General features: G+C 37.3%; 1 protein-coding gene across 1 annotated transcript; it reads left to right on the forward strand.

Annotated features, from left to right (window-relative positions):
• The first annotated feature begins 812 nt into the window (after positions 1-812).
• Positions 813-17,005, forward strand: itpkcb (inositol-trisphosphate 3-kinase Cb). Its single transcript, XM_048168038.1, has 7 exons — positions 813-1,758; positions 11,861-11,960; positions 12,057-12,270; positions 12,433-12,637; positions 12,769-12,870; positions 14,459-14,530; positions 14,652-17,005. The coding sequence occupies exons 1-7, from the start codon at positions 838-840 to the stop codon at positions 14,865-14,867; spliced, it is 1,830 nt and encodes a 609-aa protein (XP_048023995.1). The 5' UTR covers positions 813-837; the 3' UTR covers positions 14,868-17,005.
• The last annotated feature ends 2,591 nt before the right edge of the window (positions 17,006-19,596 follow it).

Raw genomic sequence — 19,596 nt, forward strand, 5'->3', positions numbered from 1 at the left:
AGTGGAAGAGTCTGAGGGACACATATATTCCCAGTAAGTAAATTTCACGCGCGAATGAAGCGAGTAAACTCAAAATGTTCAAGCGCCAAACTACGTGCGAATAGTGCGATTTATTCGCGCAAGTCGCATCTGGTGTGAACGCCCCATAAAAGTGGAGTTAAATGCAGCCCAAGTCACTTTATCATAGATGAAGCGAAGCAAAATAATGCTGTGCGAAAAATAAAGTGACGATAACATACAGTACACAAGAGTACTATACTAGCAAGAGTTTCTCATAAATTGCTTACTGCACCTTTAATATTTCAAGATGAACATTTACTGGACTTAAGCAACTTTAGGCTGTGATACAACATGCTTTTGAGGAATGTTTATTTGTATTTATGTATGTATTTATTGTATTACATTTTATTATAGCTATGTTTTGTCCCCCACAATTAAAACTAAAGAGCTTTGATCATAAAACAAAACATTTAAATATCATCTTACTAAGACATAGGCTAGTTTTAGGAGATATTGAGTGATAACTGGTATACGATTATAAAAATATCATAATTTACATTAAGCTATCAAAATTTTATCTTACTTTTTAGTTATACGAATAACAACATCTGCACAAAAACTGTTTTTCCTCCTGGAGTTTGAGCTCCATTTTCTCTAATATGATATTATATGGGCTATAAAAGCTTGAAGTATCACATAAAACATATTTTTCTGTCTATTATTATTTTATATGTCAGGCTTTACAGGGTTAAAGACCTTGCCTTGGCCAGAGCAGCTGCCTTCAGTAGTGGGCGTGGCATTTAAAGGGCTGCGTGAGTGATCTCTACGGTATGCAGGATGGGCCAATCAACATCCAGCAGCGGCAGCAGCTCTTCACACTGCAGTAACAGCGCAGCACTCGCGAGCTGCACACGAACGCGCGTGCGAGGAGTTTTTTGTTCGCCACATACCGCTGACAGGTTAGACGAGAATCCGATGAAAACTAAGGAGCTGCCGACTGTTCAGAAGTGTTGGAGGGACGACTTTAAAGAGGGGAAGACGTCTGTGGATGCAAGAGTACGTGAGCCGAAAAAGCTGATTTTAAACGCGAGTTCTTCCGGTAATCAACATGCGCCTGAAAACTTGATATTTCTGAGTCGCGCGACGGACTTCGAGAGTCAAGTTTCGGATTCCCGAGGCGGACAGAAAGAAGTGCGTGAGGAGAACCATGAGTGTTGCGTCTCGCCGTGGGACATGGAGAGAGTGTCAGAAGGTGCCGTGACTCCTGGCAGAGTTTCGGAGGAAAATGTGACCCAGTGCCTGAACACGCCAGACTTTCTAGCAGACTTCAGTTGTTCGTCTCCGTTAGCTACACACAAAATGACTAAAAGTGCATTGAAACCCTCTCTGTCTGATCGGCGGGGTGGAGAAGGGGAGCCACAAGCTTCAAACCCGTTCCCTAGGATTATTCCCAAACTAATAGTCACCCATGATGATCTAAGTCCTGGTCAGGACAGTCCGCACATCACTGATTTGACGCTGAGCATGGGCGGCTTTTCGCTGGACCTGCATCCCGATGAGGACTCGCCCTGCTCGGACAGCGGCTGTGGAGGCTCGCCTGCGCCCTCTCTGTTCCATAGGAAACTTTCCAGCTCCTCTTCAGCTGGATTATCCTCTGCTTCATCGTTTGAGGAGTCTGAGGATGATTTCACAGGCAGTGATATTGAGCCCACCAGTCTGTCCCCTAGTATGTTCGGCAGTCCTGATGAACTTGCAGGGGTAGGTGTCCAGTTTTCCCAATTGAAATGCTTTATTTGAGTCTTTATTAAGTTCTTGAGATCCTACTATATAGATTTACATGTTGCATATGTGTTTTTCCATGCTGGGTAGTGCACTTAAAGGATTAGTTCACTTTCAAATTAAAGTTTCCTGATAATTTACTCACCCCCATCCCCCATGTCATCCAAGATGTTCATGTCTTTCTTTCTTCAGTCGAAAAGAAATTAAGGTTTTTGATGAAAACATTTCAGGATTTTTTTTTCCATATAGTGGACTTCAATGGAGCCCAAATGGTTGAAGGTCAAAATTACAGTTTCATTGCAGCTTCAAAGCATTCTACATGATCCCAGACGAGGAATAAAGGTCTTTTCTAGAGAAACCATCGCTCATTTTCTAAAAAAAAAAAAAAATGCTCATCTTGAACTAGCTCTCTTCTTCTTCTTCTTCTCTATTAGAATTCCAGCAGTGTAGACACTGCTAAGTGTATTACTGCCCTCCTCAGGTCAAAGTTTAAACTAATTGTTATATACTTGCACTAGCATGTTGTATATGACAATTTAGTTCAAACTTTGACCTGTGGAGGGCAGTAATACACTTAGCAGTGTCTACACTGCCAGAATTCTAATAGAGAAGAAGAGAGCTAGTTCAAGATGAGCGTTTATGTTTAAAACGTATACAATTTGTAATTTTTTTTTTTTTTTTTTTTTTTTTTTTTAGAAAATGAGCGATGGTTTCTCTATATAAGACCCTTATTTCTTGTCTGGTATCACTGTAATTTTGACCTTCAACCGTTTGGGCTCCATTGAAGTCCACTATATGGAGAAAAATCCTGGAATGTTTTCATCAAAAACGTTAATTTCTTTTCGACTGAAGAAAGAAAGACATGAACATATTGGATGACATTATCAGGAAATTTTAATTTGAAAGTGAACCAATCCTTTAATTGTTTTGAACGTGCACTTGTTGTGTACTAAATAGAAGTATACAGGACCTGCAGGTGATGTAATATCAATTACACTTTAATTATGAGAGCACATTTTAATGGCTGTTTCTTAACAAACCTAAATATTTTAAATCATTACGTTTTTGTACACTTATTTTGACGTGTTGTTGACTGACTTTTACTAAAAAAACATAAATTTATTGATTTTGATTTTAACTTAGAACCAATATTACATTTAAAGTTAATATATTTTCAGTGTACTAAATTGCAAATCCATTATTACATGTGTAAGTTACAAATATATTTATATTCATGACATGCACGTTTCAGTACAAATGACATTAAAATAGTACACTTTAAACATATTTCAATGGCAAAAGAAGTAAATATAGCTGCAAGCAGCGATAATGGGGCCAAGGGTTCCGTGAGTTTAAAGAGTAGCTAAAAAAATAAAAAAATAAAACGGCACCTTCTGTAATTGGCCCCTGACTATTAACAACAATAGGGGACCCACAACCATTTTTGTTAAAATCCATATATCATCTTAATGCTAGGTGGTGTTGTCTTTGAACGTTTCAGGTGCTTTCAGGATATGCTGATGATGATGTACACCAATGTTCGTGCTTATAAAGCATTTGTCAAAGTGTGTCAAAGCATTTAAAAATGTATAAAAAAATATTGCAATGTATAAAAAATATTGCAGTTTACGACAAATTTCAAAATGGCAGACAAAATCAGTATCGATAGATTCGGCATGACACAAAGAAATCTGTAGGCATTACGATTTTCTGGCAAACAGAATAATCTTTTCAGATCATCTCATGACCTGTTGGTGGCGCTATTCCCAAATTTGGCATGTACCCTCAAATCATGTTTCTAACAAAGTGTACCAAGTTTCGTTCTGATTGAGCAAACTATTGCCAAAATATTGCATTTAATCTAATTTTGAGTTAACATTGCTAATTTCACATCCTCATAACTTTTCGACAAAAACTAAGGAATATCAAAATTCTCTTAAGCCATTTCTGTTTGACAATTTTGGTAAGAATCAAACAAAATTTGGAGTCACTGCAAAAAACAAAACAAAAAAAACAACAAATTATGAAATTACATATAAAGATGTACTTAAGGCCTACTTAAGAATGTCAATAAAAGCACTCTTAATCCAAATATCATGCAATTAAGTGTCCAAAAAGTGTTCAGGTTGCATTTAAATATATTCTCTTTAAGTGTAATAAGTATGCTAAAGTGTACTTCTTTTTCAAAGGGCATGTCTCAAAGGTTAGGGGAAGGGCTCTTGATAAGTGTTTGTGCACCAAAACTTTATAACTGCAAGACATGAGGTCATGTGCTGCTTTTATCTACTGATGTTCCTTTAAATGCATTGATTAGGAGTTTATGCTTTCCAGTAAGGAACTTCTCAGCATTATATTTACAGCTTTGTTGTGTTTGAGTTGTTGTTGATCTACAGTAAAGTGATACTTAAGCTTGATTAGGCATGTAAGAATGAAGATTATGAGGATGCTTGAGCACTGAGTCACAGTGAAACTATTTATTAGAAATTACAACTATTTTTAGCTTTGTATCTGTATAACTCCAACTTCACAATTAATCTGTTATTTTATATATAACTCATCGGGCTTTTAGAAATTAACAAAAAGGTTACTGAAATATTGTAGTTTCATTCTTTGTGACAAAGAATTTCTAGTGTGGCAGACTTTCAGTTTCAGACTCATAATGTTGGTGTATTTGTTGGCTCTTGGAACAGTTGACTGCTGAGACCCATGGGAGTGATTTTTTTTTTGTATTTTTTTTCTGTGGAAAGTTGGTAACTACGCAATATATTTGCCTTTTAGGTGTTCGAGACAAAAGTGAGTAAGATAAACCTAATGTAAATGGGGATGTTTTTTTTTTTTGTTGTTGTTGGTTTTTTTTAAGTATGAGCGAAACGCTGAAGAATAGAAACTATTCTAATTTCTGGAAACTAGAAAAACAGAATTGTGACATTATTTCCAAAGGTCACTGATTGATTTAATAAAACACTCACTGTAGTCATGCATAGATGACTAACGGCGGAGTCAAACTCATTGTAATGATAATATCAGAGACTCCAAGCTGGAAAAATCCCCCAAATCCCGAGTGTCTGCCACCTCAATCTTGGTTAGACAATGTGCTCAGCCAGTTTTGGTCTGAATGAATAATCTGTCTGAAACTGGGTGGCGTTTACTTGCTTCTGTTTCAGGCTGAAGCTTTGAGTGACTCCATATCTCTGATGAGACATTTGTTTACCTTGACCTGAACAGAAACTCTCGTTCACAGCCTGACCTAGCGATCAGTGCACAGAGTAGGCTGGACATAAAAAGCCAAAACTAAATGCCTTCTAAAGCATGACGCTAGTAGCAACACCAAGGTCATGGACTTAAACAAACTTTCTGATAAAATATATTCTACTTTGAATGTGCCTTGAGTCAGTTTGAATAAAATAAGTGTGACTTACACCTTGATATGTGTCTACAGGGTGTTTTGGTGTTGCTTTTTATGTCCCTGCAGAACAAAACCATGACCAGAGTCAGCAAAAACAGCCTGATATTGTACATTACTTAGGCATATGTGGGCATTTCATCAGCAGTTCTGTGCTAATCTCCAATTTCCCACTCAATCTCCCATTATCCAAATGATTACGGCTAGTTTTGTGTATGTCTGTCTGATCCATGAATCAGGATGAATCAGTCCGGAGAGAATGACTGTCAGGAAGTTCATTGGCTCCTTATAATCCTTCCATCTTTCCCGCACTAATTGTTTTTCCGGATCTCTTTTTTTGCCTTCATACATCTGATCTTAACTACCCTTGAAAAGTTTGGTATGTGTAAGAGTTTTGTAATGTTTGAAAGTCTCTAATTCTCACCAAGGCTGCATTTATTTGATCAAAAGTACATTATACTATGTAATAAAATACAGTAATATTGTGAAATATTATTATGGTTTAAAATAAATTTTCTATTGTAATATATTTATAATGTGATCATTGCTGAATTTTCAGCATCATTACTCCAGTCTTCAGTGTCACATGATCCTTCAGAAATTATTTTTTGATTTGGTGCTCAAGAAACATTTATGATTATCAATGTTGAAAATAGTTGTGCTGGTTTTTTTTTTTTTAGGATCCTTTCAGGATTCTTTGATATTACAAAGTTTAAAAGAATAACATTTATTTGAAATAAAAATTTTGGGAACACTTTAGTTTTATGGTCCAATTCTCACTATTAACTATTTGCTTATTACCATGCATATACTTATAAAGCACATATTAATGCCTTATTCTGCATCCCATAATCCTACCCAATACCTTAACTTAACTTGACTTCCTTACCATTAATAAGCAGTAATTAGGAGTTTATTAAGGCAAAAGTCATAGTTAATAGTGAGAATTGGACCAAAAGTGTAACAGAAATTTCTTGTAACAATATAAAAATCTTTTGAAAGTCAATATAAAAGTCACTTTTGCTATATTTTAATGCATCCTTGCATGAAGTATTAATTTCTTTTAAAAAAAGATCTTACTGTCTCCAAACTTTTGAACGCTGTGCTAGTCTTTCATATTTATGGAAGCTTGTTTCCACTACCAAATAAAAAATAAAAAAGGTAATTATGAATTTTATTGCGCAGTTGTGAATTTTTTTCTCACAATTGCAAGTTATAAAGTTAGAATTGCGGGATATAAAGTCGCAATTCTGACTTTTTTCTTGCAATTGCAAGATATAAACAATTTTGACTTTATATCACACAATTCTGACTTTATAACTCGCAATTCTTACTTTTTTCTCTCAATTGCAAGATATAAACTATTAAGATTCTGACTTTCTTTCGCAATTCTGAGAAAAAAAGTCAGAATTGTTAGATAAAATGTCTCAATTACCTTTTTTATTTTTTATTTCATGGCGCAAACAAGCTTCTGTACATATTACTCCCCAGTCTTCTTGCATAATAAAATAATTCCAAATAAATGGCACAAAATATTGATAAGTCGCCTTGTAATAAGCCCTAAAAAAAGATCCTGATCCCCCTGTCAGGCTTTATTTAGTGTGTTATCATTAGAAGTCTTTTTCCTTTGCGTTTGCTGTACATTAAAGTCATCTGAGCAGCATATTCAAATTTATGTCAGTTTCTTTGAATAAACCAGATTGACCCTGTTCCATCAGCTGCTGACATCCACAGGCCGGTGCACACAGACGCACGCTCTGATGCCATCGTAACCATCACTAGCCTCACACTGTGTCATGGAAAACTGAGTTGTGGGCGGTTCCTTTGTCGCTAAGTAACCATGAATCCATATATGGTGTTGCTTCTCATTTCTGTTTCTTCATCTCTTTCTTAATCTGTGTCGCGCCTTACTTCAGTGATCATGACGCAGATTATATTCTCTGCTTTGTTTACAGCTGTGTGTGCAAAATACTTTCTTGACTCCTTTCCTGCAGGAGGTTTTTCATGTCACAGCACTTTGTGACGATGTAAACCATTCATAAGCCTGCTCCACCACTTCTCAGACAAAGCGAAACACTCCATGCAAGATTTCAACTTGAAAACAGTTTACAGGAAGAATGCAAGACATCTAGCCGTCTCTCTGACTTTAGTGGCTCTCAGGGTGTGAAGCCGTTGGACAGGTTTCTCTTTTATGTAAATGCTTTAAGAGCTTCTTAGAAAGGAGGGAGAGAGAGAGATGAAAAGATCGAGAGGGAGGGAGAAGTGGAAAATGGATAGCTGAGAGGTGGGTGATGGGGTGGGTGGGGTTTTTACAGCGTGTTCAAACACAAACAGACCAGAAAAGCACATTTATTACATTAGTGGTGTTTGCCGAGGCGAGCGCCATTATAATTCAATTTTAATCATTGTTACTTATTAAAAATAAATCATTATTTCTTATTAAAATGATTTATTGAATGTATTTTACATGATCTGCATTCTTGCATCTTCATGGCAGGAGAAAATCCATGAATTCAGATGGGAATTCTCTTTTAAACCTGTGAACTTTAAAACCTATGTTTTAACACATGATTGACAGATGTGTAGGGAGGGTTGCATCACAACGTTTATATCTGTTCTCTTGAGTTAAACTGAAACTAAAACCATAACTATTAAAAATCATTCTCTGCAATTGACATAAATATGGAATAAAGCAAATGTACATGAAAATATGAGCTCTCTTTTGGTGTTGTCAAATGTACTGACCATGATACCATACCAAGTCAGTAATGAAATGTTAAAAATTTGAGTGCTGTTGAGCGGATTCGTAAACACCTCTGATTGGCCTTTGTGTTCACACCCTCAACAGATATGTCTGTGATGGCTACAATGATCAAAATAAGCACACAGAAGTGTTTGAATTTGAAACCGTTTTGAAAATGGGAGCGGAAGCATTTGAAAGCAGGCGTCCAGTTGTCAAACTCTCCCGTGTGTATCCGTGTAAGCACTCTGTGGCCAATCAGACGTGTTTACGAATCTGCTTAACAGCGTTGCATTTTTAAAATTTCACTCTGTACTTTTGACAACACAATGAGTGGTTGCCTTGAAGTCAGAACACCCAACCGCATTACATTCTGTCTTGACGTTGTTTACGTGTTCTTCACTGACATTTCTTTATAAGCTTGTCAGTGTTTAGCAAGAAGGGAGTGAATGAGGCAGGACGAGTGCATGTGATCCATGAGAGCTAGTGAAAGAAGATGGATTAGGATCAGACAAGGGAGGGGGAGTGAGATAAGAGTGTGTAAGGGGGTCATATGAGAGGGAGAAAGCATTGACTGATGAGAGAGACAGAGGACTGATGAGTTACAGAGACAGCGAGAAGTCCATGTGAGCGAGATCTGGAATCAACAGAGAGAGAGAGAGAGAGAGTTGTCTCAGCTGTGAGTGTATCAGTGTGTGGAGGCTCAGTCTGCTTCCCGGATGCGTGTGTGGTTGCAGGGCAGTGCGGGAGTCGTGGGTCTCTGCACACTTGTGTGTTTTAAGTGTGTGGTTGTGCATGCTTGTTTTTGCCTTTAAATTAGTGACTGTCTGCTGTTTTGCTTGCCAGGTAGGAGGCATATATATATATATACACACAGACACATATGCTGTTGGGTTGATTTGTCAAAAGAGATAATGATAAATAAGAGTGTCCATGTTAAAGGAAATTCGTATTCATGTTGGATTCATGTTTTGAAGTTTTTACATTATTTTCATGGAAAGTTGATTTAATATTTTTTTAAAATGTCATGTGGTGTAACCATGAAGTCAAATGTAATAACATATGTTCCTTAATTCTTCCTGAATACATGTTTCATGTTGTTATTTAATTTTTTTCTTACACATATCATAAATTCATATTAATGTATAAATATCAATGAGTCAGACCACATGATTTTTTTTTGCCAGTTTTTGGTTTTCTTTTTTTTTTGCATATTAGTTGCAGTGCATGAATTTGATTAGATTTTTTTTTTTGGAGGGTAAGACACAATACTGGTCAAAAGTTTGGGGTCAGAATTTTTTTTAAAAGAAATCAATAGTTTTATTCAGTAAGAATGCATTAAATTGATCAAAAGTGGCATAAAGACATTTATCGTGGTACAAAAGATTTCTATATCTAATAAATGCTGTTCTTTTAAACTTTGTTCATCAAATAATCCTGAAAAAATGTATAATGTTGTATATGTGAGTGTGTGTGTGTGTATATATATATATATATATATATATATATATATATATATATATATATATAATATTATTACAATATTATTATTATTATTATTATTATTATTATTATTTTATTTTTATTATATATATATATATTTTTTTTATTTTATTTTTTTTTGCACCACATTTTACTGCAAATAAAAGCAGACTTGCTGAGCACAAGAGACTTCTTTCAAAAACATTTTTAAAAATCTCACCGACCCCAGACTTTTCAACAGTAATAAAAACCATATTTGCTAATATTTGGAAAATTGACCCAAAATCTGCTGGGGTTTATATGTCAGATCTACTGTAATAAAGCAGATTGGTCCAATAACAGCGGTCACCTGACAAATGAGCCTGAAATATTAAACCCTCTGTGTGTGTGTGTGTGTGTGTGTGTGTGTAAGTCCTTGAGATAAGTCAGACATGAAGATACAGCGGCTCTGTTTGTCCAGGGTGGGTGTGACCTTTGACCCATAAGTGGATCTCATTATGACACTCCACAAGGCTCGGCCGGCATCACCATGACAGCAGTTCATATTTTAGAATGATCAGGACAGGAGCGGCAGTCGTGAATCAGTAGCATGTGTTGCAATCACAACTGAGATATGAGGTATTATTGTAAGAATTAAACAATGTTGTAATTATTTAACAGTGGTGGATATATCATCTGTTTAACGTTTCTCAATAGATAAAGGCATTTCAGACAGAAAGTGTTCGTGTCTAAATAGGCTATATGTAGTACTGTTTTGGGAACATGGTGCCTGTTTTGAAAGTGAAATGAAATGTCATACCTCTCTCCTGAAGTTTCAAGAAGTGTGTATAACGAGGCAGAAAGACAGGAAGAAAGACAGGGGCCTTTTGTGAGGTGTCGTCTGTCCCCTGCTGGCTATAGTGTCGTCGAAGGGGGTCAGGAACAGAGAGGACAGACTGAATTACATCTAAGTGTGGAGAGCGAGCTGTCGACTTCACAGAGCGCATGTTGAAAAGGGGGAATGGTTTGGAAGAACTGAATGAATGTATGAATTATACAGGGAAATGAAGAAGAGAAAAAGAGACCTGAAAGTGAGAAAATACTGCATCTTTCTAATGTAATACAAAATCATTTTTGACTACAAATTGTTGCTGTAGTTATATAATAATAATCATATATAATTATTATAATCTAAAACCTTGTTTATTTTCAGGTTTAAATGAAGAGGGAAAAAGCACCGTATTTTCAATGTGGTGTCATATTTTTAAGTTACGTAAGGTCAGATTCTAAAAACAGATTATTCTGGAAACTGTTCGTTCCGGGCAGGGATTATGTTGTTTCCGTATTCCTGTCAAAGCAAGTGAAAAACATCTAAGGAATTATGAAAGGAAGCTGTCAGTGGTTGTGAATGTGAAAGGCATTCTAGGATGTCATGAGGAGATTTTTCTCCCACAAACAGCTGAGTTATGTCATTTCCCACACTCACACATTCCTCATTGATCAGAGCTTTCTAATCAATAACCTGTAATCTGTAGACCGCGTGCGTCACGGCTGCTGTGTTGACCTTGTGTCGCTGATAAAGTCGTCCCTCTGGAACTTTAGTTCCCATGTCTGAGAAGAAAGGTGTCAGTGTTTTTACAGAAACTCAGTCTATGTTTGTTTAGAGAAAACAGATGTGGGTTGTTTTACAGATCAGTATTGGTTTTATATATCTAGACAAATTTGGGACGCTCAAAGTTCAATGCAAAGGGAGATATTTTCTTTTACAGATATTGCTTTTTAAGGACTACAACAAATGGCTTCAACGAGCTTCTTCCCAGGTTGGTGACATCACAACCCTAAAATTTACATAAACCCCGCCCCCGAGAACATGGAGGAAGAGTTGTTGTAGTAGAGTGTTGTTGTCATGCCGTCATTTTACGCCGGACTGCTTCACAAACGAGGGTCAATTCAATGCTGGATTTGCACAAAAGATGAACATGACGGCACATGCTAGTGGATGAGTTGAATCAACTCCACAGCAACTACATAAATTTATCCACTAACCATTCAGAAACGTCTAAAAGTTGTAACTTCTTCCTGAGTCTCTCCATCATTGTCGACTCCGGTTTGAACAATGTAAGGCTGAACACCGTTATTGACAATCCTCATTTTGGCTGCATGAGATTCTCCAGCTTTGCTGTTGTTGAGCTGTCAAAGCTCCGCCCTCTTCTGGAAAGGGGGCGGGGAGCAGTAGCTCATTTGCATTTAAAGGGACACACACAAAAATGGCGTGTTTTTGCTCGTCAAATTTGCAAATTTGACAAGCTATAATAAATGATCTGTGGGGTATTTTGAGCTGAAACTTCACAGACACATTCTGGGGACACTGGAGACTTATTACATCTTGTGAAAAGGTCCCTCAATTACGTGAGATAAAAATGATTTGCAATTTGTTGATCTCATCTGATCTGAGCATATGTGATCTTTCATTTCAGGCTAAGTCGTGGAGGAAGTTAAAGACCATGGTGCATTGCTCTCCATTTGTGGTTTCCTTTAAGAAAATATATCCTTGGGTTCAGCTTGCAGGCCACGCAGGTAAAAACTCATTGCTGAATGGAGGAGAAAAACTTGCATCTGACCCATCATTTTGGACTTATGAAATGAACATGGTTTTTGCCTCTTTGTACATAGGTAGTTTCCAGGCAGGAGAGTATGGGAAACTGTTGAAGAAGTATTGTGAATGTGAACATCAGTGTCTCGAGAAGCTGATGAATGACAACCTCCGGCCGTTTGTACCTGGTTATTATGGTGTCGTGCAGCAGAACAACCAAGATTACAACCTAATGGATGATCTGCTGACCGACTTCGACTCTCCTTCAATCATGGATTGCAAGATGGGAAGCAGGTGAGAAGGAGAAACAAAAGACCAGCCCAAACCAAACAAACTAGATGTATCGTACACATGTGCATTACCACATGATGAGGTGCAGGATGTGGCTTGGTGAGGTCTTCATAAAAGAATGGGTTGTGAATGGTGTGACTGATTGGTGAATTTGTTTTACCACAGGACATACCTGGAGGAAGAGCTGGTAAAAGCCCGTGAGCGTCCTCGTCTCAGGAAGGACATGTATGAGAAAATGGTGGCTGTGGACCCGGGAGCGCCCAGTCCGGAGGAGAGAGCCCAGCAGGCCGTTCTCAAACCTCGATACATGCAGTGGAGGGAGACGCTGAGCTCCACCGCCACTCTTGGCTTCCGCATAGAGGGCATCAAGGTGGGAGCTCAAAACGGGTGCTGATAAAAAATAGAGATATTACTTGATCTGGTCACTCAGGATGAACTTTCTATTCATCCTGAATCATCCTGAATTCTGAAACTTTTCACTAACTTTGTGTTTTATTTTAGAAGGCAGATGGCACATGCAACACCAGCTTTAAAAAAACCAAACATAAGGAGCAGGTGATGAAGGCTTTGGGTGACTTTGTGGATGGAAACACACAGTTAATGGTATGTTGTTTCAGTGGACTGTTTTAACTTCACTGGAGGTTTTATTTCATTAGCTTGAGTCAGTGGCTTTCCTGATTTATTTTATTATTATATTTGTGAAAAAACAAAACCAACAACAATAAAAACATGAACCCTGTAATCCATAATGTTGATTTCGTCCTCAGGGGTTTCTAATAGATTTCTGTGAAGGGCTGTTCTGACATTCAGTGACCTTAATACATGACAAGAGCCCCTTCTACATTATTATATGATCATTCAAATTTCTCTGGTTTTGTTAAAATCTATATGTTTGCAGACAATTATGAATCTTTCTGACATTAATACATTGGTAACACTTTATTTTAGTGTCTTTAGTTGCACTTTTTTTTACAGTATGTGCACTTAAGTGTACTGGGTACTGGGTAATAATAAGGTAGCTACATAGGTTGAGGTTAGGTTTATGGGTAGGTTCAGGGTTAGTACCTAGTTATTATAATTACTAAAATAAGTACATCTGCAGAACAAGACTAAAATAAAGTGCTATCATGTCTGAACATGTTACATGTACTTGCTTTGATAATAACAGTAAATTATGCATAATTGCATGCAACTAACCTTAACCCTGAGTACATTTAGTTCATTAATATTACTCAGTACTTAAATGTGTAATTACACTGAAACAAGGAAATATATATTATATATTATTTAAACAATACAAGTTAAAGGTGCAGTAAGCGATTTCTGAGAAACACTGTTGATATTTGAAATCAACCCAAACAAACACGCCCCTTCCCTCATTGCTCCGCCCCCAAAATGCACAAACATGCAATGCAAGAGTGGATGTCTCTTTATCGTAGCATAAGCAAAGCAAAATAAAGCTTAATGAAAAAATAAAAATAAAGCAAGGTCTCGCCAGTGCTGGAAAGCTTTTCTAATATTAACGCGGGTCCTAAAGCTCTTGCCTGATCACCTTCTTTTTCCAGTGATATTTCTCTGATCTTTTCTCTTTTGTAATGTCTCTCAGCCATCTCTCTTTCTACAGTCTTTCTTCAAATCTCGCTCTTGCTCACTCTTTCTCCTCCCCCACCATGAGTGGACACGCCCCCTACTGATTGGCTCACTCTCTCCCCTCCCCAATCACGAGGACACGTCCCCTACTGCTGATTAACTCACTCTCCTCCCCCATCATTAATGCACACGCCCCCTACTGCTGATTGGCTCACTCTCTCCCCTCCCCAATCATGAGGACACACCCCCTACTACTAATTAACTCACTCTCCTCCCCCATCGTGAGTGGACACGCCTCCTATTGCTGATTGGCTCACTCTCTCCCCTCCCCAATCATGAGAACACACCCCCTACTGCTGTTTAACTCATTCTCTCTCCTCCCCCATCATGAGTGTATACGCCCCCTACTGTTGATTGGCTACAAATGTGTTGTGCTGCTCGGTCCGATCCACTTTCAATGCTTACTGCACCTTTTAATAGTCGTTTCCTGCAGTACTGCTATATTGTGTATTTTTGCACAGCTGGAAAGCTGTATTAACCAATCAGAATCCAGGAGATCTGGTAATGGATAATTACAGCTGTGTGTTGTATGTTTCTTCAGAGGAGTTATCTGCAGAGACTGGAGGAGCTGCGCAGTGCTCTAGAGACGTCAGCGTTCTTCAGAACACACGAGGTGAGGGATCTGTTCTTTCCATGTTGTGAAATCCTTTCCTTCCTGGGCCAAATCAATGTCATCTCTGGAACACAACAAATCATGTTTCATAAGCTCAAAACTTCGCCCTGTTTCTCTCTAGGTGGTTGGGAGTTCTTTGCTGTTCGTGCACGATGCTTCAGGCCTGGCCCGAGTCTGGATGATTGACTTTGGTAAGACCATCCCACTGCCGCCACCCCAAACCCTGGACCACCGAACGCCCTGGGCCGAAGGAAACCGTGAGGACGGGTACCTGTGGGGTCTGGACAACCTCATTCAGATCTTTGGTGACATGCTGCAGGACTCGACCTCACCCTGATGGATGCACCGAACATGCCCGAAGGGTCACGTGTAGGGACACGTTGATGGAAGGATCCTTTCTTCTGATAGGAGGTGTGCAACAGGATCAGTCCTGAAATTGTGCTGAGGGAGAGATGGAAAGCCAACAAAGCACGAGTGGAAAAACTCAAGCTCATTTTGTTGACTCGGTGCTCCACAAACTCACGTTAGACATTCCTTTTTTGGACATGTGGTCTTACAGATACACAGAAGCTCCACAACAGTCAAAATACACTGATACTGAACCCAAACAGACGGTGAGGAGCAACAGATGAGAAGCGACTATCATTTTTTTAAAGGACGCACAACCATGATTATTCTTTGAAGAATATTTGCTAGTCTTTTTTCTCTTTTTTACCTACAGGTTTGATGATAACACTATCACACTAGAATGTGCTTTCCTTGGTTTATGTTTTTTCCCCTTGTAAATTTCTCTTTGGGGTTCCACGGTTATGTAAATAGTGTGTATTTAAATGTTTTTTTTTTATAATAATTTAGGTTTTTGCTTTGATTTTGTTTCTGTAATCTAATTAGTACCTCATTTATTTCTGAAAGGTGATCTAACTGCCAAACTACAGGCAGAACGTCATCTTTTTTTCTCCCACTGTGGTCTTCTAATCTTGATGGTGTGTGATATTTTGATGATTCCACTCTTTTAAACCATTCAGTCTATAGAGAAGAGGTTTAATTAGTTGAAAAGAGTTAACAGATTGGCTCGGTCAGAGGTAAAGTTTGACACAAACATTTTGCACTCAACTAACCATGGATAGTTAGACTCTACCAAGATTGTGTTTCTTCTATTTACTGATCAGAATGAGATGCAGTGTTTCTTAAAGGGACAGCTCACCCAAAAATTGTCAAATCGTTTACTCATCCTCGAGTTGTTCCAAACCTGTATGAGTTTGAACACCATAGAAGATATTTTAAAGAACATTGAAAGAAATTCATACAGGTTTGGAACAACTTGAGGGTGTGTAAATGATGACAATTTTTATTTTTAGGTGAACTGTCCCTTTAAAACTAGCCACAGTTACAAATATACGTAAGTGTAACAGATATTTATATACACGTGTTGATGGAATGGATTGATCTGTGTGTTCCCTCATTGGTTTTTAAGGTAACCCATCAGTAACTGACCTGTTTGCAGTGCTAGTCATATGGTTTAGTTTCTAGGTTAGCCAAACATGCGTTTGAGAAGTTAAACTCCTTTATCTGCCCCAACAACCATTAACCTGATTCTTTTTCTCTTTAAATACAAATAGAATATTTTTTGAACTTTTATATTGGTTCCCACACCAGAATGACCTCCGACCTTCAGCTCTTTCCACATCATAGCAGGCGCTGTGGAGTTCAGCAGCTTCACGACATATCGCATGCACGAAGAACAAATCTGACAGGTTGAGATAGTTGATCTTGCAAACTGTGGTGGAAAATTTCTGTTGGTGCCTATAAGCAGATTATATGAGTTATGGCCACTGATGTCATCTTGTTGCCGGAACGCATTAGTTCTCAAATTAGATGCTGTGGTCAGCTTAAAAAAAGACAGAAACCAAACTTTTTTCCATCATCACTTCATGTTTACTCATTTCAGAGATAGACATATATAGATAATATCCTCTTCAAGATCACAAACATGGTGTTAAAGTGATTACCTCGCCTGGACGCTTTGAGTTGATGTTAGTTTACAGAACGCAATGTTCTACCACTATGTGTGTATGTGTTTATCTTACAGCTTCAGAGATTGTATTTTCCATCTCGGGCGGGTCTGCACACGGTCTGTTGGTGTGTCTCTCAGCATTCCTTCTGTCAGTATTTCCTCATCTGACTGCGAACATAAAGTGTCACCCGTTCCTCTGGAGATCCTCTTACTTGTTTACAGATTATGTAAAGTATTATGTATCGTTCAATTTGTTGAAATTGGTTTCTAACTACTGTAGATGACTTGTTTTATATTGGAAAGAGAACTGGATGGTGCGTTGCCCTTTTGAGTTGTTTCAGCCCATTTAATACAGTTTGAGACGGCAGTTTAATTGACACGCTGAGCATTTGTACTCTCATCACCTTGAATCATCGTTGTCTTGAAAGCCAATACAATAAACTGGAACTGTTATTGTTTAATATACTGTTTTTCTCCTGTTCATTTTCTGATTGACCATTACTTAAAGACCCCTGTGGTGTTTTTAATATGCTTTAAGACTAACCATGTGCAAATTCATCGGTCAACACCATTGCTGAGTATTTTCTATTTAAAACTGCAGTGATCTAAAAATCGCTGGTGTTTCTGACATCACAAACTACCTTGTAACCAATCACGTCAACATGATGAACTATATGCCTTTCTCCACTGACGTTCTGAGTTGTTTAAAGCGTTTCGAAGGATGCTGATTGTTAGAAGGTAGCTGACTCAGATGGCGAATGGAAACATGTTTTGTGTGACATTAGCAACACATTATTAGCTGTTGATAACGTAGTCAAGCAAATGGTGACAAATCATGTTAATTACCGTTATGTGTCTGACGTTGTAAAGAGCGATACCATTGTGCAGCGTTTACCTCAGTAAGTTGACCGAGTGAGTGGAGGCGGGGCTAATTTGCATATTCATTGATCTGCATATATTAAATGAGGGAAGAGTGCAGAGTTACATTGAAGCTATTTTAAGGCATGAAGGCATCACAGGAAAAAAATGTTTAAATATGTCATTTTTGGTGATCAAAGATGAGTTTTAAGGAATATAATAATTAACTACAGGGAGACTTTAAAGGGATAGATCACCAAAAAATGGAAATTACCTCATGATTTACTCCCCCTCAAACCATCCTAAGTGTATATGACATCTTCTTTCAGACGAATACAATCAGAGATATATTTAAAAATATCCGTAGCCCTCCAAGGTTTATAATGGTTGTGAATGGGGGCCCAAATTCTGAAGACAAAAAAAAACAAAAAAACATTCATCCTTAAAAAAAATGAATCCATACGACTCTAGGGGGTTAATAAAGGCCTTCTGAAGTGAATCGATGAGTTTGTGTAAGACAAATATTTAATATTTAAAACATTATATTTAAAACATTATAAATTAAAATAAGCTTCCGGTGCAACAGCCATATGCATTCGACGTACGTCCAAAAATAATACTAATAATAATACTAATAATACTAATACTAAATAATAATACTAAAGAATATTAGAATGATTTCTGAAGGATCATGTGACACTGAAGACTGTTGCTGAAAATTCAGCTTTGATCACAGGAATAAATTATATTTTAAAGTATATTAAAATAGTAAACAGTGCATTTAAATTGTAATAATAATATTTCACACTATTATGTGTATTTTTATCAAATAAATGCATCCTTGAGAGCAGAAGAGACTTCTTTCAAAAACATTTAAAAAAACTTACTGACCCCAAAACAAATGCATTGAATTGAATAAAACATTCCTGTGCGTCAGGAGGAAGTTATTTGGATTACAAGGATACTGCTCTCTATTGTGAATGTTCTATTCCTGCCAAGTGATGTTTTCTTCTGTCATAATTTCCTGTTCAGAGCAGTTCTTCCTAAAGTTGCACAACAAATGACTATAAGTGTTCTGAAAACTCTGATGACATCGACCGCTAATGGTCGTCAGTATGACATCTGACTGGCCTCCTCAGCTCAGTTTGTTTGTTTGAACGGAACTTAAAGTTCAGATTAGTCAAGAGGATTACCTCACACTGGTTAAACAAACACAACAGTTAAAACAGACTGAATTGTTGCACAAAGTTTTGCGCCAGCAGATACCACATTTAGAAAAGAGAAGCATCTTAACCACAAGTTGAAAAGACAGTTTAGTCTTTAGCAGCATCTGCAGAATCCGAACTGATACGGTAAAACCGCAGTCCGTCACTAATGGCGCTCTTGCGGTTAATAAACAGAAGTGCATGCGTCTTGCGGAAGAACACTAGCCGGAGCTACTTCTCTCTGTTTATGTCTATGACAAGTCACGCAGGTACTGTGCTACTCCGCAGTGGTACGACCCGAACCAGTCTAAAATAGTCCGAATATAAATAATTACATTAGGTGTAGCGTAGTGATTCACGGTTTGGAAAATGGATACATGATGTACTCGCTCATTATATTTATATATATATATATATATATATATTTTTTTTTTTTTTTTTTTTTTTAAATTTGAACACAAAAAAAGCAGCTCGAGATTATGGTAAAGGGTGTTACATTTCCGACACACGCTTGAGTTGATTGGTCAATCACAACACACTGGGTCAGCTGGCCAATCAGAGCATTTCAGACAGATTTTATTTATAAAACCATTGTTTTTCCTCTATTTCCCATCTGTCTGAAATGCTCTGATTGGCCAGCTGACCCAGTGTGTTGTGATTGACCAATCAACTCAAGCGTGTGTCGGAAATGTAACACCCTTTACCATAATCTCGAGCTGCTTTTTTTGTGTTCAAATTTAAAAAAAAAAAAAATATATATATATATATATATATATATATATATATATATATATATTGTAATAATATTTAATATTTAAATTTTGTTTTTTTCTGTATTTATTATTTCATAATAAATACAGAAAAAAACAAAATTTAAATATTAAATATTATTACAATTTAAAAATATGGTTTTCTATTTTAATATACTTTAAAATGTAATTTATTCCTGTGATCAAAGCTGAATTTTCAGCATCATTACTCCAGTCGTC

Source organism: Megalobrama amblycephala, linkage group LG19, assembly GCF_018812025.1.
Source record: "Megalobrama amblycephala isolate DHTTF-2021 linkage group LG19, ASM1881202v1, whole genome shotgun sequence".
Lineage (NCBI taxonomy): Eukaryota > Metazoa > Chordata > Actinopteri > Cypriniformes > Xenocyprididae > Megalobrama > Megalobrama amblycephala.

Coding starts and splice junctions, on each gene's coding strand:
- itpkcb (XM_048168038.1), top strand. CDS start 838: ATGGGCCAATCAACATCCAGCAGCGGCAGCAGCTCTTCACACTGCAGT. Junction 12,638..12,768: donor TCCGCATAGAGGGCATCAAG/GTGGGAGCTCAA, acceptor GTTTTATTTTAG/AAGGCAGATGGCACATGCAA. Junction 14,531..14,651: donor CGTTCTTCAGAACACACGAG/GTGAGGGATCTG, acceptor GTTTCTCTCTAG/GTGGTTGGGAGTTCTTTGCT.